The sequence below is a fragment of the Carcharhinus amblyrhynchos genome, chromosome 3, assembly GCF_965287045.1.
Source record: "Carcharhinus amblyrhynchos chromosome 3, sCarAmb.v2.hapA, whole genome shotgun sequence".
NCBI lineage: Eukaryota > Metazoa > Chordata > Chondrichthyes > Carcharhiniformes > Carcharhinidae > Carcharhinus > Carcharhinus amblyrhynchos.
In genome coordinates this window covers 98,707,481-98,729,410 of record NC_137326.1, presented here as the reverse complement: position 1 = coordinate 98,729,410, position 21,930 = coordinate 98,707,481, and the positions used below count along the sequence as shown (strand labels likewise).

The 21,930-nt window shown below is 41.7% G+C and overlaps 1 protein-coding gene across 1 annotated transcript in view; it reads left to right on the top strand.

Moving 5' to 3' along the window:
* The window catches only part of LOC145341471 (transient receptor potential cation channel subfamily V member 6-like), a 130,738-nt gene that overhangs the window by 71,331 nt on the left and 37,477 nt on the right, over positions 1-21,930 (top strand). The window contains exons 6-10 of the mRNA XM_080186437.1: positions 881-1,053; positions 7,700-7,846; positions 11,257-11,460; positions 15,135-15,221; positions 18,897-18,973. Of these exons, the coding sequence (XP_080042563.1) occupies positions 881-1,053; positions 7,700-7,846; positions 11,257-11,460; positions 15,135-15,221; positions 18,897-18,973 (688 nt within the window). The remainder of the gene's footprint in view (positions 1-880; positions 1,054-7,699; positions 7,847-11,256; positions 11,461-15,134; positions 15,222-18,896; positions 18,974-21,930) is intronic.

The window sequence follows — 21,930 nt, the reverse complement described above, 5'->3', positions numbered from 1 at the left end:
CTCATTCTGTGGCTGCACACCCTGCTGTCTTAAAACTTCAGAAACCATGTATCTTCTCATAAGTGATATTTGTCTTCAGACTCTCCCCAACACTACACTTGAAAGATTAATGCCACCCCCTCCCCATGCCATACCCCAGGGTCTTGCTCCCACCTGTGCCCTGCCTCACCAGTGCTGTGTGAGATCCTAAACGGTAGTAGAGGGACTGCAGGCTGATGCCCGAATGCAAACATGATAAATGCAGCTCCCGAATCTTGGAGAACTGCACTTGGTCTTTGTCCATATTTTTTTCAGTAACACAAAGGTGGAAAAGTCCGCAAGTAGTGGAGGAATGTCTCAGCCACATTTCAAGCTGTACTGCCTCTGATCCGCGTCCCTCACCCTTGTCTCTCAAAGGTTGGCAGGCCGGACACTGGCCCAAGGGCCGTATGTTGGACAACTTTGTTGCAGCACTTCCTTTGACTGCCATTTGAGCGCACCCCAGACTCGAGCTCTCCATAGAAGATTTGCTTTGGTAAGTGAGTGTCAGGCATTGTAGCTGCACGACCAGCCCAACTCACTTGTTACTGTCTCAATATACTGTGGATGCTAGGCATCCCAGCTTGGGTGAGCACCTCACTCTTGCCATCTGAGCTTCAGTAGCTTTCGAAGGCAGCTCATGTGAGAGTGGTGGAGTTTCTTGGTATGATGCTGGTACACAAAGTTTGCTGCAAAAGGAACTTGATCCTTCCAGTGAACCTCACTAGGTTATGTTCTGTATAGCATGGGTCCTTAATGTATACCATCTATTCCTGTAAGAATGGTTTCGATGATATACATTGGCATTCTCGATAACTATTTTATAGCCGCCTATCTAAACATCTTTACCACTGTTTTACAGGTAACACTGTTTTCCACATGCTTGTGCTGCACCCGAACAAGAGCATGGCCTGCAGAATGTACAATTTTATTTCATCACTTATATCCAAGGAAAAGATAGAGTACCTTGAAAATATCACCAACAAAGATGGACTCACTCCCCTGAAGCTGTCAGCGTTTGAAGGGGATGTAGCAGTAAGATAACACAACTCTATTCAATTTCAGATAGTGATAGTTTTTAAAAGAATGCTGATATTTAGTGTCATTACAGATGGTATAAAAATTAAACTTTGTTATGGATTTCAAATAGGAAAAATAATGAAATTTAGTCCAAATGGTACTGGTTAGGTAACATGGAACAACCCAAATACTATTCTAACATATCTATCATGTATTGTGCAATATTACCCACATTTGTGTAACCGGCTTGAAATATTTCCACTGTGTGTAGAGTTTAAGAAAACTCAGTGTCAACTTCTCTTGCTTAGTAAATATATTTTTCTTAACTTTACACTTGGAGCAAAGGGTCCAGCCAGTCTCCAAATTTTGATTCGTGCAACATTCTACAAGTTGCTGCTTAGTTTTATTTGATGAGATGCATATTCCATGTAATATTTGTTAGCTCAGTATCATATGGATTCTAGTGAAACTCTATTTGAGAGGCAACAATCTCCATCAGCTTCCTCTTACACTTGAGAAAGGCAGGAACGTTTATCCCATATTTAGCAATATTGCTAAAGTGAATGTGTCTTTCTGAGGCAGCAAGGTCTAGTTTCTCTGTAGTAAGAAGAATGTAGAAACAGGAGCAGTCGTTCAACCTCTCGAGCCTGTTCTACCATTCAATCAGATCATGTTTGATCTGTACCCCAGTCCGTTTATCCACCTTTGTTCCATTCCCTTGATACCGTTAGCTAACAAAAACAAATCCATCAGTCTAAATCTTGAAAATTTCCACAGCATTTTGGAGGAGCAAGTTCCAGATTTCCACTTGCCTTTGTGCGAAAACATGCCTCCTCATTTCACTCCTGAATGGACTAGCTCCATGTTTAAGATTGAGTCCCCTTGTTCTGGATTTCGACGCAGCCCACCTGATTGCTGTCTGAAAATTGAGCCAGAGTTACTGTCAGCAAGGTAGGTTACAGGTTGGATAAGATTGCGATAGCGGAGGGAGGGGTTCCAGGGTGGTAGTGGGCCAGGTATTGTTTGTCAGCCCCCGGAGAGGCATTCCTGTTCTGCAGGGACTGACCAAAATATTTCCAAACTTAACCTTAGCTGGCTTCTTCTCTTCCATCACCATGGAACCATGAACTTTGCAGCTGTAATTGGTCCCCAGAGAGTAAATCCTGAATTCCAGATGTGTTGACATTTGGATATTGCAATTGGTAAGACAGTCCCTCCAAAACCTGGTGCAGATCAAGAAGTCTGCATTATTCAACAAGAAAGGAATATGGATACACAATAGATCATTGACTTCCACTAAAGTATTTCTTCCTTGTTGAATTCCTCTGGACTTGATTTCTTGCTGATAACTTTTAATTCCAAATCAAGGCAGTCAGTGCTGGTTTGCGTGTAGATGATGTTACAAAGCAGCTGTTTGTTACTTGACCGTGTCGTAAGTAAATAGGACTGATTACACCAGTTGCTCTGGTCTCAGTGAACACCAGCAAAGGCTCTCAAACCCACCCTAAACCTCTGGCTGGGTACTCTCTGTCTGCCACCATACCTGTTGCCAGGTATTTCTGCATCTGTGTAGGTTGTCATTTGTCAGCCAGGCTGCACTGCACTGAGAAACCCCTCTTTGTATGCCACACTACCAGAAGAATGTGGAGACTTTGCAGAGGTTACAGAAAAGGTTTACCAGGATGTTGCCTGGTTTGGCAGGTATTAACTATGAGGAGAGATGGGACAAATTTGGTTTGTTTTCACTTGTACATCAGAGGCTGAGCACGACCTGATAGAAGTTTACAAAATTGAGAGGCATGGATAGAATGGATAGTCAAATTCTGTTTCCCAGGGTAGAAATATCGATTACTAGGTTTAAGATAAAAGAGGGAATGTTAAAAGGAGATGTGAGAGGCAAGTTTTTTACACAGATGGTGATAAGTGCCTGGAATGTCAGAGGAGGTGGCAAAAGCAGATACAATAGCAATGTTTAAGAGGTATCTTGACAGATGCATGAATTGGCAGGAGGTAGATGGATATGCATTGCATATAGGCATAAAGTCTTTAGTTTAGAAAGGCATCATGTGTTGGCACAAGCTTGGTGGGCCGAAGGGCCTGTTCCTGTGCTGCACTGTTCTTTGTTCAGTCACTCCCTGTAATATTTAATACATTATGTATGCATTAGAGCTGTAACCAGATGGCAGAAGGTGAAAGATTTACACTGAACATTCTGTGAGTTTAGAACACTGGGAGTGTGAGCCCAATATCAAATCCGTTCAGTACGTGGAAAATCCGTGGGCAGGATTTTCAGTTGCACTTTCCTTAAGACCAGAAAATCCACCCAAGGTCAATGGCCCTTTGCATTGTCTGTGTCCTGCCTGCTTTGATTCAATACCCCATTAGTTCTTATTTATTACTCCCTCTTGTTATGAAGCTTGAGCCAAACAGCAGCAAGAAATTTGCATACGTGCAGGAATGATGCTGAGTTATGACAATGGGCACTGGAACCTGGTGGATGCAATCTATACTGCGGGATCTCCAGTGGCATTGCTTAATTAATTAGACTGGTATTTTCTTCTATGAAGCCAGAAATGTTACTTTGTTTTTATTTCTTTGTGCAACATGGGCATCACTGGCTGGGCTGTCATTTATTGCCCATCCATAGTTACCCAAGGGCAGGTAAGAGTCAACCACATTGCTGTGGCTCAGGAGTCACATGTAGGCCAGTCCAGGTAAGGATGGCAGATTTCTTTCCCTAAAATACATCAGTGAAGCAAATGGGTTTTTCTAACAGTAGGCAATTGTTTTATGGTCATCAGTAGATTCTTAATTCCAGACTTTTTTTGTATTGAATTCAAATTTCACCATCTGTCGTGGCAGGATTCGAACTAGGGTCCCCAAAACATTAACTGAGTTTCCAACATTAGTTGGACTAGTGATAATACCATTAGGCCATTGCCTCCCCATAACAATAGGTTTTGCACAATGGCAGCAAAAATCCTTGGGCTTACTCCATAGGTGTAAATGCTGATTTGCACCCACCAATTTCCTCAAGACCCCCAGGGAATGTCATCTTTTTAAAACCCAATAATGAGAAGTTACGAGCACATTTTGGGCAATGACTGGAACAGACGGAGCCAGAAAATGTGATCCTGTCTGGTAGTTATAGGCATCACTGCCCCATGTTTAAAATGCAAATTTTCCCTCAGTACACCCCTCCCCCCCCCACACATCCCACCACCACCAGAGGACTGAGTTACAGGAATTGTAGCTAGGTTTGTTGTTCACAAGTCCATATGAGGATCACTGCCTGGATCCCAAATGGCACTTATGCCCTTCAATGTCAATAAACCTGGTGGATCTTGGGTGTAAGCTAGTCTCAGCAGGCTGGGAAGGAGAAAGATCCTAGTGTAAATAATCCCTCCCTGACTTATCCGGGCCATGTTTGCAATGGACAATGATTTGGTCCCAAAATGACTCCATAAGAAATTGGTAAATGTAGGTCCAGGTTGATCTTCAGTCCCTTCTGCTAAATTCCCAGCATACGTGCACAATGGTTAGCACTGTTGCCTCTCAGCGCCAGGGACCAGGTTCAATTCAACCTGGGATGACTGTCTGTGCAGAGTTTGCACATTCTCCACTTGTCTCTGTGGTTTCCTCTGGGTACTCTGGTTTCCTCCCACACTCCAAAGATGTGTGGGTTAGGTGGATTGGCCATGCTCAATTGCCCCTTAGTCAGGGGGATGAGCAAGGTAAATACGTGGTGTTACAGGGATAGGGCCTGGGTGGGATTGTTGTCAGTGCAGGCTTGATGGGCCAAATGGCCTCTTTCTGCACAGTAGGGATTCTGTGATGCCACGAGGCATGCAGATTTTCAGACTGAATATATTATTCTAATACTCAGAAGGTGATCTCTTTCTCTCTCTCTCTTTAAGGTTTTAGAGCCTTGAATCAATTTATCTTTAGTTGTTTGGTGGTGGAACCGTGCACAACAAAAATAGATTAATTATTTTTCAACCTTGCTTGCACAACCCAAGACAACATATCTGGATTGCTTTTTTAAGTGTGATTGCTAGAGTTATTTCTTGATTCCTAGGCTGCAAACATTATAATTCCTTCATTAATAAAATATTTGTTACTTATGAAGAATTTGCGAGTACATTGCAAATTATTGGATTTCTCTCTTCAAAGATTATTGGAACAAATTTGTATGTGAGCCAGTTTGTTGAATAAAATGTATTTGCCTCCAAGTTGGCTAAGATAGATGTTGGGAACAGGAAATCCTGTGTGATAGAAATTGCATGTACATGTATTGATTTCTAGACTACAAGGTTTTGATTTCTCGACGAGGACTAAATTCTATGGAAGAGAAATTGAACATTATCGCAATAGTTTGTTTTTGTTATAGATTGTTTGCTATAGGGGTGGGGAGAATAAATCTGCACCACGATCCCCTTCACTTGATCTTCATTGGAATGGTACCACCTATTAGGTTGGCGACTTCTAGTAGTGCAGATATCCCATCTAAGATGGCTATTAGATGGCCTTATATGCAAATCAACGTTCCAACGTCAATTGTAGGACACCAAATGTAATTAGTCAGCAAATCGGCAGAACCTGTGCTACACAAACTCCATGCAGCTATTCTAAACCTTTACCTTTAGGTTATATGGAAATATCACGGGCTGTTGTCAGCCTGTGTTCACCTCCTTTGCTTGACCTCTCTGCCTCAGAATTTGTCTACAGCCATCTCAGCATCAGAATCGACAAAATTCTCCTATGGTTCCAGCTGCCTAACTATATTGGATCAGAGGCTAGCCCACACAACCCATGGTGGCACAATGGTTAGCACTGCTGCCTCACAGCACCAGAGACCTGGATTCAGTTCCCAGCTTGGGTCACTGTCTGTGCAGAGTCTGCACATTCTCCCTCTGTCTGTGTGGGTTTCCTCCCACAATCCAAAAGACATGCATTGAGGAATGTAGCTTTGGCCATGCTAAATTCTCCCTCAGTGGACCTGAAAAGGTGCCTGAGTGTGGCGACTAGAGGATTTTCTCAGTAACCTCATTGCAGTGTTAATGTAAGCCTACTTGTGACACTAATACTTAACCTATTTTAAAGTGCAATCCAATGTGATTGAATTCCTCCATCACAGGTTCTAAACTTGTTTTTGGCTGCTGAATTATGTCTGTGGAAGACGGGAAGTATAACTTCTAGTCAGAGTTATTCACTGCAATGTCACAGATTCTCTTCAGCACGTCGAGCAATATATGTGGAAAAAGAGTTAACATTTCAGGTTGATGACTTTCCATCAGAAGTCCTTTTGAAAAGCTATTGACCTGGAACATTAACTCTGTTTTTCTCTCCATCTCTACCAGATACTATCTGACCTGCTGGGCATTTCCTGCACTTTCTGCTTTTTTAGATTTCCAGCGTTTGCAGTGTTTTGGTCTTACTTCAGTTTAATCTTTGAGCGTTAAGTACTTAGCAATAAATCTTCATGCTCTTCATTGTATTATAATTGTTCTCATTTGTATGTGTGTGTTATAATGATCCATGTGCTACAGATGAGAAGGTTATGTTGATCTAATTTCAAAGATGTAACTTAATTAGATTCATGTATCTTGACACTTCAGTTCATATATTCTATCTGAATGGTAAAACTGGGTTATAGATTGAGTTTGTCCTTTCGGGGTATGATTTAACTCACCAAGACTGTCAGGAATGGGCTGGTCATGCATTTAAAATGGCATCCAAACACTGCCACTTTCACTGGGCCCTTTGTTTAGAAAGCCTAGGAGTCACCTTGGAACCACACTAAATATGTAAATCAGGCTCCTGTGTGATCATTACCCCATAGGCATATTAACGGCCAGTTGAGCAAGACAGCCAGCAGCAAAAGCTAGCTGACTCCAAAACCACTGCCAGGAAAGAAGCAGAGTGCTGAAAACATCAACTTTAAACTTGGGCTCAAGATGCGATAAGTCTGGGCCCTTGCGGCTCTAGGCTTTCTCCCTTTCCAAACATGAGACCTTGCCAAAAGTTCAAATAGTTCGGCATCAAATTGATGTCATCTGCAATGTTTGATGCTTACTTCACTCTTCTACCTCATGGTTAACATTGCTCCCTTACAGTGCTAGGGACCCAGGTTCGATTCCCATCTTGGTTCACTGTCTGTTTGGAGTCTGCACATTCTCCCCGTGTCTGTGTGGTTTCCTCCTACAGTCCAAATGATGTGCTGGTTAGGTGCATTGGCCATGCTAAATTCTCCCTCAGTATACCCGAACAGGCACTGGAGTGTGGCAAGTAGGGGACTTTCACAGTAACTTCATTGCAGTGTTAATGTAAGCCTGCTTGTGACAACAACAAATAAACTTTACTTCCCCAAATCCAACTCCAGATTAAAATTGACGTCCTTTTCGGGCAAGATGACAAAAATCCTATTTTTAACTGTGTGACAATTGGTGTTGACAAGTTTTCATTTGAAGAACTATTAATCATCGGACATAAACATAACACTGATAATGTCTATGAAGGTCAATTTGAGTTGCTAACTAATTTCAAGTTGAAGAATTCCTTAGTTTTCTTCTACAATGATTTTGTGTATTAAAATTGTAAAAGTTTGGCATAATTTAACATTTACCTGACTCAAGATATACCTTGTGTGCTTTTGTTGCAGATGTTCAGTCACTTCATGAAAAAGAGGAAGCAGATTTATTGGGCTTTTGGACCTGTATCGTCCACCTTGTATGATCTGACAGGAATCGATACCTGGGGTGACGAGCTCTCTGTCCTTGACATCTTATGCTCTAGCAAGAAAAAGGAGGTAAGTTACGTTCAAGTATTAACTTTTACGTTAGGAATGGCAAAATACACAATAAGACTAAAAAGATAGGATAGACATATATCATTGTGCAAATAAAGCAAGAGATAGTGTTAAGTGCACTAGAAGGGAGGAGGGAAAATAAAGTCTGATGGACATTTATAAAAAGATATAGTAACTGGATGTTATGGTATAAGAGCAATGATTGATAGTTTGAAAGCAAACACTGATACAACAGGTAACTATGTGGATTATAAGGATATGACCACGCAGAGAAATAATGAAGTAAACCAACAGATCACTCCAGGGAGTGGGAGACACAGATCTCTCAAATTTCTGTATTTGTACCAGGAATCTTGGAATAAAATATAAGATCTGGCAGTCCATACAAAAAAGGGAGACCCTCAGGACTGATTATCCCACTACTTCAGGCCTAGGAACAGTCATTCCCTGAGCAGGAAGCAGAGGAAAAGGGGTCAAAAAACCCACCATTGCAGAATAGTTGCCCTAGCAATGCTCCTGAATTTCAGAGCTTCATCTGAGGGTGTGCCGGGTTCTTTGATGAAAATAGTTGTAAGGCAGGAGTGATGTCTTCAGGCCTCTCACCTAATTTCCTTGGGGCTTCAGTTGGCAGAACTCAAAACCACAGATAGCTGCAAGCAATATTCCTTCTAAGCTGCCCTTTTACCTTGTGTGTGCTACAAAAAATGGACAGGCCTGTAGTTAAGGGAAGAGCCTGTGCAGTGCAAATAGAAATTTGGGGGAATATTGCCTACAAGTAGCAGCCTTTCCTGATAATACCTACACCCCTTTCACTCAGATGATCTTAAAGGAACAGATAGCTGTGTCCTAATCAAGGATAAATCTCAATTCATTTTCAGGAACCTTATAATAGGTTACTTAATATAATAAGTCAGGGTAATGCCTGAGATTTGGAAAGCAATGCCAATCTTTTAAAAAAAGGCATGAGACCCACGATCAACTTTCCACCAAGGAGTTGAACCAATAAGGAGCCAATATATCGGAAGAGATCTGGATAATTTAGGAAAGTGAATTGACAAGTAGCAAAGGTATTCCATATGGGCAATTACAAGACAAAGAAGACAAGGAGGAGAAATAAATAGGACCTAGAAATTCAGTTGTTAAATTAAATGGTTGCTAAGTTATGTGTGAGTAATGTGTCGCTTTCCATATTGGATTGGCCTGCTAAGTCATTGTGCAAGAAAAAGCCTCAGTGTATTAAAATGAGCATCCTGTGTTTGTGCAGGACCCTTCTGTAAAATTAGTCTGACTCATCACATGATAAACTTGTCCTGCAAACCATAGCACTGAGGCAGCAATGATCCTGCAGAATGAAGGTGAAGAGCTGGACTGCTCCATACCTGTTGCTGGTTGGAACTGTTGGGACTTTCTTTCTAGTCTTTGTTGTCTGCTTTCTATAAATGAATTCCAAATTCTCGGAAGAACTTTATGAAGATGCAGAACTGTTTTTGTCTTGTTTGTAAAATAATTTATTTTAAGTCATATGTGGTCAGGTAGGGCTGCTTTTGATGGTTGGAGGATCAGGGGAAGCAGTGAGGAGTATCAGAGAGAGCTGCAAAAGCTGGCAGAAGGATGGCTCTGTGGGGAAGGCCATCTCTGTGGGGATGGCTGTATCCACAACGAATCTTCAGGGAGAACTTCTCATATTTTAACTTGAAGACCAACATGTGAAACGCCTGTCCTTCAGCATTGAAGCTGTCACCAGCCATGTCGCTTGCTGCAACCAAAACTTTAAGAACATAAGAACATAAGAAATAGGAGCAGGAGTAGGCCAACTAGCCCTTCGAGCCTGCCCCGCCATTCAATAAGATCATGGCTGATCTGTCGCTGCTCAGTTCCACTTTCCCGCCCTCTCCCCATAACCCTTAATCCCCTCTCTTATCAAAAACCCATCAACCCGCGTCTTAAAAATATTTAGTGAGGCAGCCTCCACCACTTCAACGGGCAGAGAATTCCAGATATTCACCACCCTTTGAGTGAAGAAGTTCCTCCTCAACTCTGTTCTAAACCGCCCCCCCTTTATCTTGAGGCTATGCCCCCTAGTCCTACTATCCTTTCTGAGCGGGAAGAGTCTCTCCACCTCTATCCTATCCATCCCATTCATCATCTTATACGTCTCAATGAGATCTCCCCTCATTCTTCTAAACTCTAACGAGTACAAGCCTAATCTATTCAGCCTCTCCTCATAGCTCAACCCCCTCAACTCCGGAATCAGCCTAGTAAACCTCCTCTGCACTCCCTCCAAGGCTAAAATATCCTTGCGCAAGTACAGCGCCCAAAACTGCACACAGTACTCCAGCTGCGGCCTCATCAACGCCCTATACAGCCGCAGCAAGACCTCCCTACTTTTATATTCAATCCCCCTCGCGATGAAAGCCAGCATCCCATTCGCCTTCCTGACCACCTGCTGCACCTGCAAGCTGGGTTTTTGCGACTCATGCACAAGGACCCCGAGGTCCCTCTGCACCGTCGCCTGCTGCAGTTTTTCTCCACGTAAGTAATAATCCTTCCTACCATTATTCCTACCAAAGTGGACCACCTCGCACTTACCAACATTAAATTCCATTTGCCATTTCCTGGCCCATTCGCCCAGCCTATCTAGATCCTTCTGTAGACTCTCAAAACCCTCCGCACAGTTTGCCTTTCCACCAATTTTGGTGTCATCAGCAAATTTCGACACCCTACACTCGGTTCCCTCCTCCAGATCATCTATATAAATGGTAAATAGCTGAGGCCCCAGCACCGGCCCCTGGGGCACTCCACTAGTCACCATCTGCCAATCCGAATAGCACCCATTGACCCCCACTCTCTGCCTCCTATTTGACAACCTATCAACCTATTTGATCTTAAAAGATAAGCATGATGTGATTTCCTTTGGCTTAACCTTTATCCAACAAGATGGAGTTGCTGACGTTAGTGAGATTGCTTAGTTTGCTGTGTACTGGCATATTAGGGAGGCACTAGAATGTCAGGAGTGACACATTCAGTATAATTCCAATGCACAATGTGAAAGAGGACAAGGTATCATTGAAGTTTGCCCATATTACGGGCTTGTCCATGACTCAAGAAGCTATTGACTGCACTGTTTCAATATTGTCATTACCATCTACAAATGCTACACTGCTTCACCCCATAGGGAGCTCTTTGATCACCTTCTATCCCTTTCCAAACTCCTCTCCTTGCATTTGGTGTTTCTTTTACTGCTGTGTGAAGCGCATTGGAATGTTGTTTTACACTCTAGGTCCCGTAGAGATGCAGGATGCTGCTGTATATTTCGATATTTAAGATGTACAATACAAAACTACTGACGTATGACTTAATAAGCTTTGTAAAACTGCAAGTGCTAACACTTTTTTTTGTGTTGTTTATAGGCTCGGAAACTATTAAAGATTACACCAGTGAAAGAAGTGCTTCACCATAAGTGGACTAATTATGGCTTCAAGTATTTCTTGCTGTGGACTGCACTTTACTTTTTGTACACAATCATTTTTACTGTTTGCTGTGTGTACCGCCCTCTTACACCAGCTGGTCCTGATGGGGACAACATCACCATCATGATTCCAAAACCATTGAACGTAAGGGCAAATATTAAGCTTCATTACATACACAGCTCTGAATAAGTAACAATTGCTCAACTTTCACTATTCATAACAGCCCATTGTCAGCATGGATAACACAGTTGTGATACCAATTGTAATAGACTGCATTAGGGAAGTTGAATTAAATACCATGGGAGTGATTCTCCCAGCTTGGTGTGCTGCTCAAACAGTGGCGGGGGAGTGCCCCTGGGCAGTAGCAACTTGGTCCCCTTGCTGCCGGAGTGGGTGTGGCAGGGTCGGGGCGCGGTGGGTGGTTAGAGGGGGTTTGGGACTGCCGAGGATGCGGCGGTGGTCATTGAGATCAATATGGCTGGCTAGGGGCAGAGGGAAGGGAGGGGGGCGTTCATCAGGGCTTGCCTGGAGAGGTCCAGGAGGCCAGCGATGTGGGGTCACGGGGCTGGCCAGCGATAGAGCTGGCCATCAGTCAGGAGGCCAGCAATGGCGGGGTGGCTTGGTGGCAGTGCACATGAGCCAATCTTGGCACTGACAAATCAACACATGCACAGTGGCCAGCTCAGCACTATGCTGCTGGCCTCTCCAGCGGGAATAGACCCTGCACCCTGATGTTCACAGTGAATCTCACTAGGGCACTCAGTAGTACTCAAGGGTGTAAGAGATTCATTTTGAAAATGACATTTAAAAAATTGACAGGAGTTACTCCAGTTTTTATGTGTCTCGGTGCTTAGAATTTTTTGGGAGAATCGCCACTCTGCACCCCCAATCCAATAGAGAATGGTGATACCAAAGCAGATGAGCGTCCAGAATGTTAGGAGCTGGGCCCATTGCAGATCTCAAAATTTATGACAAGGCAATTAATTTCCCAAGGTTGTGCTTGTGACTGCTCCGTCTGGGACCACAGTTTTATTAAATAATTGCTGAGGTTCCTCATTAGTACAGTAAAGGATTAAGAACCTTCATTTATGTCTGAAGTCATAAATAACTTTAGTAAATACCACTCATTCCAGGTTTCCAACTGCTGTTTGCAGCATCCATGCTTTGCCTTATAATTGCCCCTTGAATTTCTTCAGTGCTCATGCTGTAGAACTTGTGACCATCCAGTCAGAGTTTATACCAGCCAAATGTTCCTTTCCACTCTGTTCTGCATAATATTTTCTCCTTTCTCATTTGATTGTCTCTCTGTATCTGGTGGTTGATTTTGACCGTGCCATAATAAAGACAGATGGTAGTGAATTGACAGCTTGTTTTACAATTCTTCTGAGGTAGAAATCAGGAATGATTCACTATTGCCAATTTTATCCACTATCATCTATCTAACCCTTTGTTTCTTATTGCTTCTTTGCTTTTCTCATTTGTTATATTTTCTTTCTTCCTGTTTTTCCCATTTGCTTCTGACTTTCTTTACAACACGGTTAGTTCTATCTTCATGCTCTATATTTTTGTTGTTTCTGGAACTTGTTTTCCTCCCTTGTTTTATTGCACCTCATTGTTCATAACGTGTATCCATTCATCTGTATAAATTATGCCTACTGTGCTTCACTGCACTCAACTATAGTAAGTCCTCGTTTTAAGTTGCTGTGTTCCTGGAAACACAATTTTAAATGAAAAGACTTTATGCGAATCATGGGTTCCCATTGTTAAAACTTGGAGTTTGGTTCTGTCACCCGTTTCTCACTGGGAAAAATATATATACGAGTTGAAAAACTGTAGTGTTCTGTATAAATTCTAATTAGGTAACACTCACTAACCTCAAAATATTTTAAAGCATCCAATTTCATTGCTAAGATTATTTTGCTTTCTTAACAGCAGCAGGGATGCTAACACCCCTCACGGAGCATTTCTGTCTCATCTTTAAAAATACCACCCATAATGGGCATTCCTGAAATTCCATAATTTAAATCAAATTTAAATCCAAATTTTTGTTTGAAAGAACAGCTCTGGCTTGGATGCCTCTGGGTTTTTAAAAATTGATGATGCCTTGAGTATATCCTCCTTAACAATGGTGCAATTGACCATAGCACCCGATGTTACATGAAAGGAGCCAATGTGCGATGTCACACAACACACAATGGCAACAAGCAGTGATAGCATAATACGACTATAATGCAGAAATCACAACTTAAATTGAGGAAACGCAGCCTAAAACAAAAAACAACTTTAGGATGGAACAATGTGCAGTGGGTCAACTTAAAACAAGGGCTTGCTGTATGTTATTCTGCTTCAAGCTATTTCCTGGAATTCTGTTGCTGTTGTATATCATTCTGACACCATTCCATCTGAAAGAGATGATGGTCAGGCAGCAAACAATCTATTTCAAATAGAGTGTCTTCCTATGATGCACATTGGCTGATGCTCAAGAGGTAAGTGGCAGATTCCTTGAGTGGCAGATTCTACCAAGAGTGCCACACATGAAGCTACCATGTGTCATTTTGAGTTGTTACTCTTAGCATTGGCAAGACACTGTAGCCACTGATCATTCTAGTGGTGCACACCAACCCATTAGAGGTATGCCATTTTCCTCTTTCATCGGGCAGCATTGTGGAGATAGAAACGGAGTTAAAGGGCGGGATCCTCTGTGGCCCCATTCCTCACTCTGCAGTGTGTTTCTTGGCAACAGGAGCTGGCTCACCATTGGCTGACAGTGGGACTTCCCATTGAATCCACCCCACAATGCTGGGAGACCGGGGTGGAGGGGGTGGGGTAGAGATCTTGCCCAATGTTTCAGGCTTGGTGTGATGTGGGTAATTAAAGAAGTACCTCACTAGATTTTGACAGGTGTCTTTGCCACCCGCTCAGAATAACTCAAGGGAAGTAAAATGTAAAAGAGCAAGTCTCTCAGCAGATTCAAAATGCTGAATCACCAATGCCTGACCTTTTTGTTCTCTGCTTCATTAGCACATTGCAGTGGACCTGCTGTTGGGGCATAATACTTCCTGTGATTTGCCCTACAACTTCAGAACTGTTGTATATTTTTCACTACAACAATCACAGCTGTTAAGCATGAAATTACATTGGCCTAACTTTTGGTCATCATTGTAATTAATCTTACACTTATAAACTCACTAACCTTTTCATCTGACCCCAATTATCTACTCACTGGTCTAACACTTACTGCAAACTCTTTATTAATGTTCATAACAGACAAAAATTACTTCATTTCTCTCATGGTTAATGTCATTAATTGATTTGGAATTGTGGGGTGTGAGGTGAATTAAGAGTGATAATGTGGAGCTTAATAGTTAGGAATTCACAGATTATATTTTCAGCTACATGTGACCAACCTTTTTACTTGTTTATTTTTCACCAAAATTATCAACGTTCAAGAACTTCACCCTCCTGCATCCACATCCACCCCTCCTCTCTGTCCCAAAGATTTTGTTGGTGTTTGACTTGAGAATAGCAATTAGTTCAAGTGACATGGGTTTTGTCACTTTTGATCTCGCAAGTATAGAATTTTGAAAATTTAAAATGTTAAATTTAATTATCATTACTCCAGCTTTTGGTGAATTGGTTAATCTTTTGATTAATTGCTTCAGAATTTCCTTAAGGGACCTCTTAATCATGAGCTAGAAGAAGTGACAATGGAATAAACACAACTTCTCCTTTGAATATTGTTAGGCTAAATAACCTATGAAGAAGTATGAGCACTTGGCGTTTATAGATTATCATTGATTGTGGACTCATTATTCCAGGAAGCCTATGCTACGGCTGAAGATTTTGCTCGATTAGCAGGAGAAATTTTGACAGTTGTGGGAGCAGTTCTGATCCTAGTTACTGAGGTATGTAAAGCATTTTAAATTCAATATGCTGGCACAGAGAAAAATGTTAATAATTACTCCCCCCATTTATTTCTGTGTAAACACCACAGAAAAATACCATGGATATGAGAAGAATACTAGAAAACAGTGGTATTTAATATGGAATTGTCAGTGCTTTTTGCTTGGACCGGGAGCCAATTGGCTGAAATTTGGTCACCAATTGACAGCGTTAGTTCTGAGGTTTTCAGGTTGAGAAATTTATTTCAATAGGAGGGCCATGTGAAGATGGCCTTTTCCCTCCCAGTTGTGTATACCCTTCTGTGGGAGGTCTAGAAGATGATTTCTGAAATGTTAAGACCAAAACAAAGCTGTAATGAAGTTAGGAGCTGAGTGACCCTGATGAAACCCAAACTGAGTGTCAGTGAGCAGTCAAAGCTGAGCAAGTGCTGCTTGATAGAATTGTTGATGACCCCTTCCATCACTTTCCTGATTGAGAGTAGACTGGGCAGAAATTGGGTGGATTGGATTTGACATACCTGGGCAATTTTCCACAATGCTGGGTAGGGGTCAGTGTTGTAGCTGTCCTGAAACAGCTTAGCTAGGGATGCAGCAAGCTCTCAAGCACAAGTCTTCAGTACTATTGCCAGAATATTCTAGGCTTTGCCAGTGAATTGTTTAATTGTCCACTCCCATTCATGGCTGAATGTGGCAGGACTGCAAAGCTCAGATCTCACCTCTTCGCTGTGGAATCACTTAGATCTATCATTTGCTGCTATGCTTTTTGACATGCAAGTAGTTCTGTGCTGTAACCTCACCATCTCACTCCTGCACTCTTCATTGACCCAAAGTTGATCAACTGGCTTGGTGGTAATGGTAGAATAGGGAACATGCTGGGCCATGAGGTTACAGATTGTGCTTGAGTACAAATCTGCTGCTGCTGATAGACTACAACACCTTAAGATTGCCCAGTCTTGAGTTGCTAGATCAAAATCTATCCCATTTAGCGGAATGTTGGAGGATGTCTTCAGTGTGAAGATGGGACTTTGTCTGCACAAGGATTGTACGGTGTTCACTCCTACCTAGTCTGTCATGGACAGATGCATCTGTGGCAGGCAGGTTGGTGAGGATAAGGTCAATTATGTTTTGTCCACTTGTTGGATCACTCACCTCCTGCTGCAGACCCAGTCTAGCAGCTATGTCCTTTAGAACCCATCCAGCTCAACCTGTGTATAGTAGTTATAAAGCTTAACTTCCTGTTGTCATATTTTTAAATTAACTCTTTCCGTTATAAACTTCTATGGTCACATTGATAATGGAAACCAGTCATAACTTGTAATTGGCTGAACTGTGGAGTAATTTCGTTGCCATGTAACTTCTTCAGAAATGTTCTTTCCTGAGTTAAACAACCTATAATTTTAAGATTCTATGGGGTAGATTTTCCACTCTGCCCACTGTTGGAATTGTCACAGGCAGGATGGAAGATTTGACGGACAAGCAATCAAGTTAACTTGGGGGAGGTGGTGCTGAAGTGTTAATGTCATTGGACCAATTATTCGGAGACCCAGGTTCAAATCCCACCATGGCAGCTGATGGAATTTGTATTCAATTAAAAAAAAGCCTGGAATTGAAAGCTTGCCTCAGTAAAGGTGACCATGAAAACATCAGTTGTCGTAAAACGCCATCTGGTTCACTTGACATCCTTTAGAGAAGGAAATCTGCCTGATCCTTATCTGGTCTGACTTGCATGTGACCCCAGATCCATAGTAATGTAGTTGACAATTTCAGAGGGCCTCTGAAATAACCTGGTAAGCAACCGAGTTCAATAGCAATTGGGGATAAGCTATAACTGCTGGTCTTTCCAGTGATACCCACATTCTATGAAAGGACAACTAAAATAAAACGGCAATAATACTTTAAAACCCACATCCCACTTACCAGAAGATAGAGAGCAACAAGGAGTCTTATTTGAAACAACACACATTCTTAGGAAGTAACTGATTTGTTTCTTATTCATTTGTGGAACATGGGTGTCGCTGGCTGGCCAATATTTGTTGCCCATCCAGAGTTGCCCAAGAACAGTTGAGAGTCCACCACATTGCTGCAGGCCAGACCAGATAAGGATGGCAGATTCTCTTCGCTAAAGGACGTTAGTGAACCAGATGGGATTTTTCGACAGTCGACAGTGTTCATAGATTCTTCCAGATTTAAAAAAAAATTGAATTCAAAATCCACCATCTGCGGGATTTGAATCCAAGTACCCAGAACATTATCAGAGTTTTTGGATTAGTAGTCCAGGACATCGCCTTCCCTGACTAACACAGCTATTTGGTGACTAGAACTTTACACCATGAACAGAATGCTAGGGGACTTTCCTAATTTTCCTGAAATATGAGCACAGGAGTTTTACCCTCAAAAGGCAAGATGATACCAGCTTAGGTCTCAACCACAATGTGGTCAAATATCTACTCAAATTCGTAATTTAGTTTGTATTCATATCGAAATTAGAATACAGTTATACACTAAGACACTGTGGCAGAGATTTTCCAAACCCCATGGCGGATGCGACAAGGCAGTCAAATCTACATTGCCTTTGACGGGACTGGATGATCCCACCTTTGGGGGTGATGGCAAAATCCTGTCCTTTGGTTTTTCAAATAATTTTTGAAACAACTACACCAATCCTGTTAATGTGTAGTTCTAACAGGATTGATTAGAACTAATCCTGTTCTAACCTGTTATTTCCCTTCATAACATGAAAGGAAAGATGTTTCCAGCTGTAACAGCAGGATGCTGCTGCTGCTGCATCCAGGAAAATTGTGATCACTGAATGTGCTTAGACTATTGGATATGTCTTTAGTGAACAGAATCACAGCTCCAAGGGAAAATATTGAGACCGAGCCAAGGCTTTTGTGAAAAATTGAGATCTTCGGGTGATTAAAAAAGTATAGATGGGTAAATGTAATCGTATCGTGAAAAATATACAATGGTTGGGATTCTCTGTCCTCACATAGGCATAGTGCAGTTGGCCAGTGGCAGGATCTTCTGGTCCCATCGCTGTCAATGGGATTTCCATCGATTCCACCCCACACTGCCAGGAAACTCATGGTGGAGGTGTGCAGTTGGTTGGACCAGAAGATCTCGCCGACGCAAAGAGCCAGAAAGTTTCGGCCAATGTGTCTCTTTTAATTTTGAATCTTATTTTGGACATCATAAAAGAAAATGTGGGAAGTTCTGTAGTCCATTTCAATTTGGCTATTCTTGTCAACTACTAGTGAGTGGTCATTCAGGGATGGTAGTTTCATAAGTCTTAAAGAAATTCTTTCTGTCATATTTATCCACTTCCCTTCATTTTGATTTATGCCTTACCTATCTGTCCAGTCCTGCTTTGCTGCCATTTTGATGTGAGCTGGTGTGACGACAAAAACGGCAACAGAAATTATGCACAAGATGTTGGGTTTCAATATGTTTTAGATAGATGTGTTGTAGACCCGTGGGTAAAAACTTACTAAAACTAATACATCCTCATTCTTGTGATTGAAGGTTTTCTCCACAAAAAAGGACCTAATCTCTTTTATTTTGCCTGAAATGCCTACAATGCAATAACATGCATATTACTATTTCTGAAATTTAACCTGAGCTGATTCATTATCTTCTCCAGAACAAAGTAACATGTTAATTATTCTCTTGTCTTTTCAGATTCCACGACTAATTCACATAGGACCTGCAAAATATTTTGGAAACACAGTTACTGGAGGTCCTTTTCACATTACAATGTGAGACATGTTCAAATTGAATTTCATTTAAACCCTCTGATTTATTTTACAATTCATTAAAGCTCATTATAATAGTTTATTGAATTATGATTATTTTCCTATTGTTTTAAAGCAAATTTGGACCATAATACAACAGGACCGCTAAGTATTTTATACAAATTTAGAAAGTTGTACCAAATATCAGAATACTTGGTTTGAACAGAAAGTCTGCTCTGGTTTGATTAAAATTTTCATATTCACAACATTCTTCCTCAAGTAACAAAGTGGTCGTAAATTTTGGTATTCTCATGCCATTTTGAAGAATGTAGTCTGGACTGTGTAGATGATAATAAAGTTAGACCTAAGTTCAATTTTTACTAAATTAGACAACAGAAGAGATGGCAAATATTGAATTTAAATTAAAAATCCACAAGTTTAAAAAAAGTTAAACTACTTAATGTATACTAACAAATGAATAAATGTTGTTGCGCAATACATCTGAACTGCATTGTGAATGTAGAAATTTTAATTGATTAACAGTCTCAGTTAAGAATGATTGTAGTATAGTGCACATTGTGCTGAGTAGCTTACCTTTTTAACTGAGTTCTTCAAGGGTTGGATTCTCCCCTTTGAGGTGGGAAGCAAAATTAAGGAGATTTTCCAACATCACGATCCCACCTCCAGCTCAGCTGTGTCTGCTCATGCTATTTTAATGCTGGGGTGGTAGGGACAAGGTGGCGTCAGGGCTGCCATCTCTGAAAGTAAGCCCAGGGTGTGCGGACAGTGAGGTAGGAAGATTGGAAGATCCGCTTTTGTTCCCTGGGACATTGGCCCAGTTTGTAGATGAATGTGAACTTTCCCTACTCATTTTCCTCACGTACTCATCCATTTTCCTTGCTTCCATGACTCCCATGATCCCTATATCCCCAATACCGCCCCCCCCCCCCCATTGAATACTTGCCCCATACCTCTCATGACCTGCATATTCCTCCCTCAATCTCTATGCTCACTCACCCCAGTATCTACTGTGTAAAAGAACTTATGACCTCTACAATAATATTGGGAAGACTTTAAGATGTTCATGAAACTATCAAAATAAAGTCATGCATAAACTATAATTCTATTAAATCTAAAACTGTCAGAATAAATAAAGAACCATTAAAGATAGTTTAAAACATTATCCTATTAGGAGATCATAAAATTGTCAAAATGACAAAATCATTCAAAAAAATTCCAAAAAAATGTTTTGGATCTTGTAAAACTGTCAACATAAATAAACTGCTTGACAGCTGTGTCAACAATTTCACTGAACTGAATCCAATAATGGAATTTGGGGCTCAGCCAAGTATTCATAGTGTGATTCTATTTGCGCAACTGCATCAACAATACCTCCATAACTGAATTCACTGAAGTCTTTGAAGACATATAAGAGCTCATCCATCTGCTCAAGCTTCGATTGATAGTTCAGAAGAATTCTGCTATCTGTTCAAATTTTGAAACAGAGAAACAGAATTGAGGCTGCAATAATATGATCAGAATTATGTCAGTGCATTTCACACTAAAATGTAATAGAACTGAATTTTTAGTTTTAAAAGAAATTTTCATTGCCTGTTCGAGAAGCGAGGCTTCCTGAAAACTTTCAACATGACAACAGTCATGACTTTGTTGGTATATAAAATCATGTTAAAATAAATGTAAGGGGGGATTTTCTGCTCTGATGTGCCTAGCTGCTCAGGTGTGCACTTGCTTTGGAGCTGTGGATGGTCTGAGTGGGAGCACTGAAAATGTGTTAGGAGTGCAAGGCTTAAGATTTGTTGATTAGGTAGTGCTTGGCTGCTGAGGCCTCATTAATCTTCTGAGAAGTATGCAAGTTAAGATGAGGCTGTCCTCCGTTGCATTGACCAATGGCTGCACCCACATGTATAGTCATTGCTGTATGATGGTATAAAACAGATGTACTTCCATCAACTTTCAAACCTCAGTTTGTTAAACATTTTGCAATATCAGTGATGTAGATTTTTTTTTAGTCTGTTTTCCAGTTCCCACCCCTTTTTAGGTGCAGTATTTTTTGTGCCATTTTGCAGGTTACTGCAACTCTCTTTGTTTCTTTCCACCATCCTGCCATTTCAGGCAATTGGTCTTTGGTTGGGAAAAATACTGGACAGCATTGGTATTCCTATGGTCATTCCTCTTGTTCTTAGGAACCTTCGGGATAAAGAGAAAGTGTGCAGAAGTGATCCAGGGGAAGTCTGCATTCACCTGAGGAAGCTTGCACAGACCCATCGGGTGGAATTTAGTCGAAGCTGCTGAATGGGACATGGTGGCAGGCAGGCTGGGAGAATCATGCAGGAAGCTGCACATTTCACTTAAGGTGGCAGAAAAACGGTCTCATACAATGGCAGGAAGAGGCCAGCACAGGAAACCTGTCTGCTGGCAGAGCCAAGGCAGCAAGGCCTGTTAGTGATCAATTGTCCCTGAGCCCACCAGGTTATCATGGTGGCTCAGACAGTACACGATCATGCATCTCATATCCCTCCAGAAAGCTGACCAACAAACCATATTGAGCTTGGCAGTGGCCAGTCAGTGAGTGTGCCTCATTCACAGGGGCTCCATGTCGAATTGAGGGACCTGGCATCAGGAAAGGGTTTAGGGGGCTGGGGGGGGAAGACAGGAGGTTGTGGTGGTCTACTGAAAACCAACCTCCTTGCAGACCCACTTCTCTCAGCATAGGGATCCAGTAACAACCCCTGTTGCAGGCCAGTAGTCCCAGTGGTGGTACCATATTGGAAAGGCTATGCAGTTCCTGGTTACTTTATTCTTGCACCGGCTTCCTGGAGAAAGTGATGCAGGATTCCAGTTGATTCTTCAACCAGTGTGTAAGATCCCTGTGGTCACCGCGAAATTCCATCCATATCCAGGAATGTAATAAATTCCACCAGAGCTACTTAGCCACATAAGAGCAGTCAGAGTCATAGAGA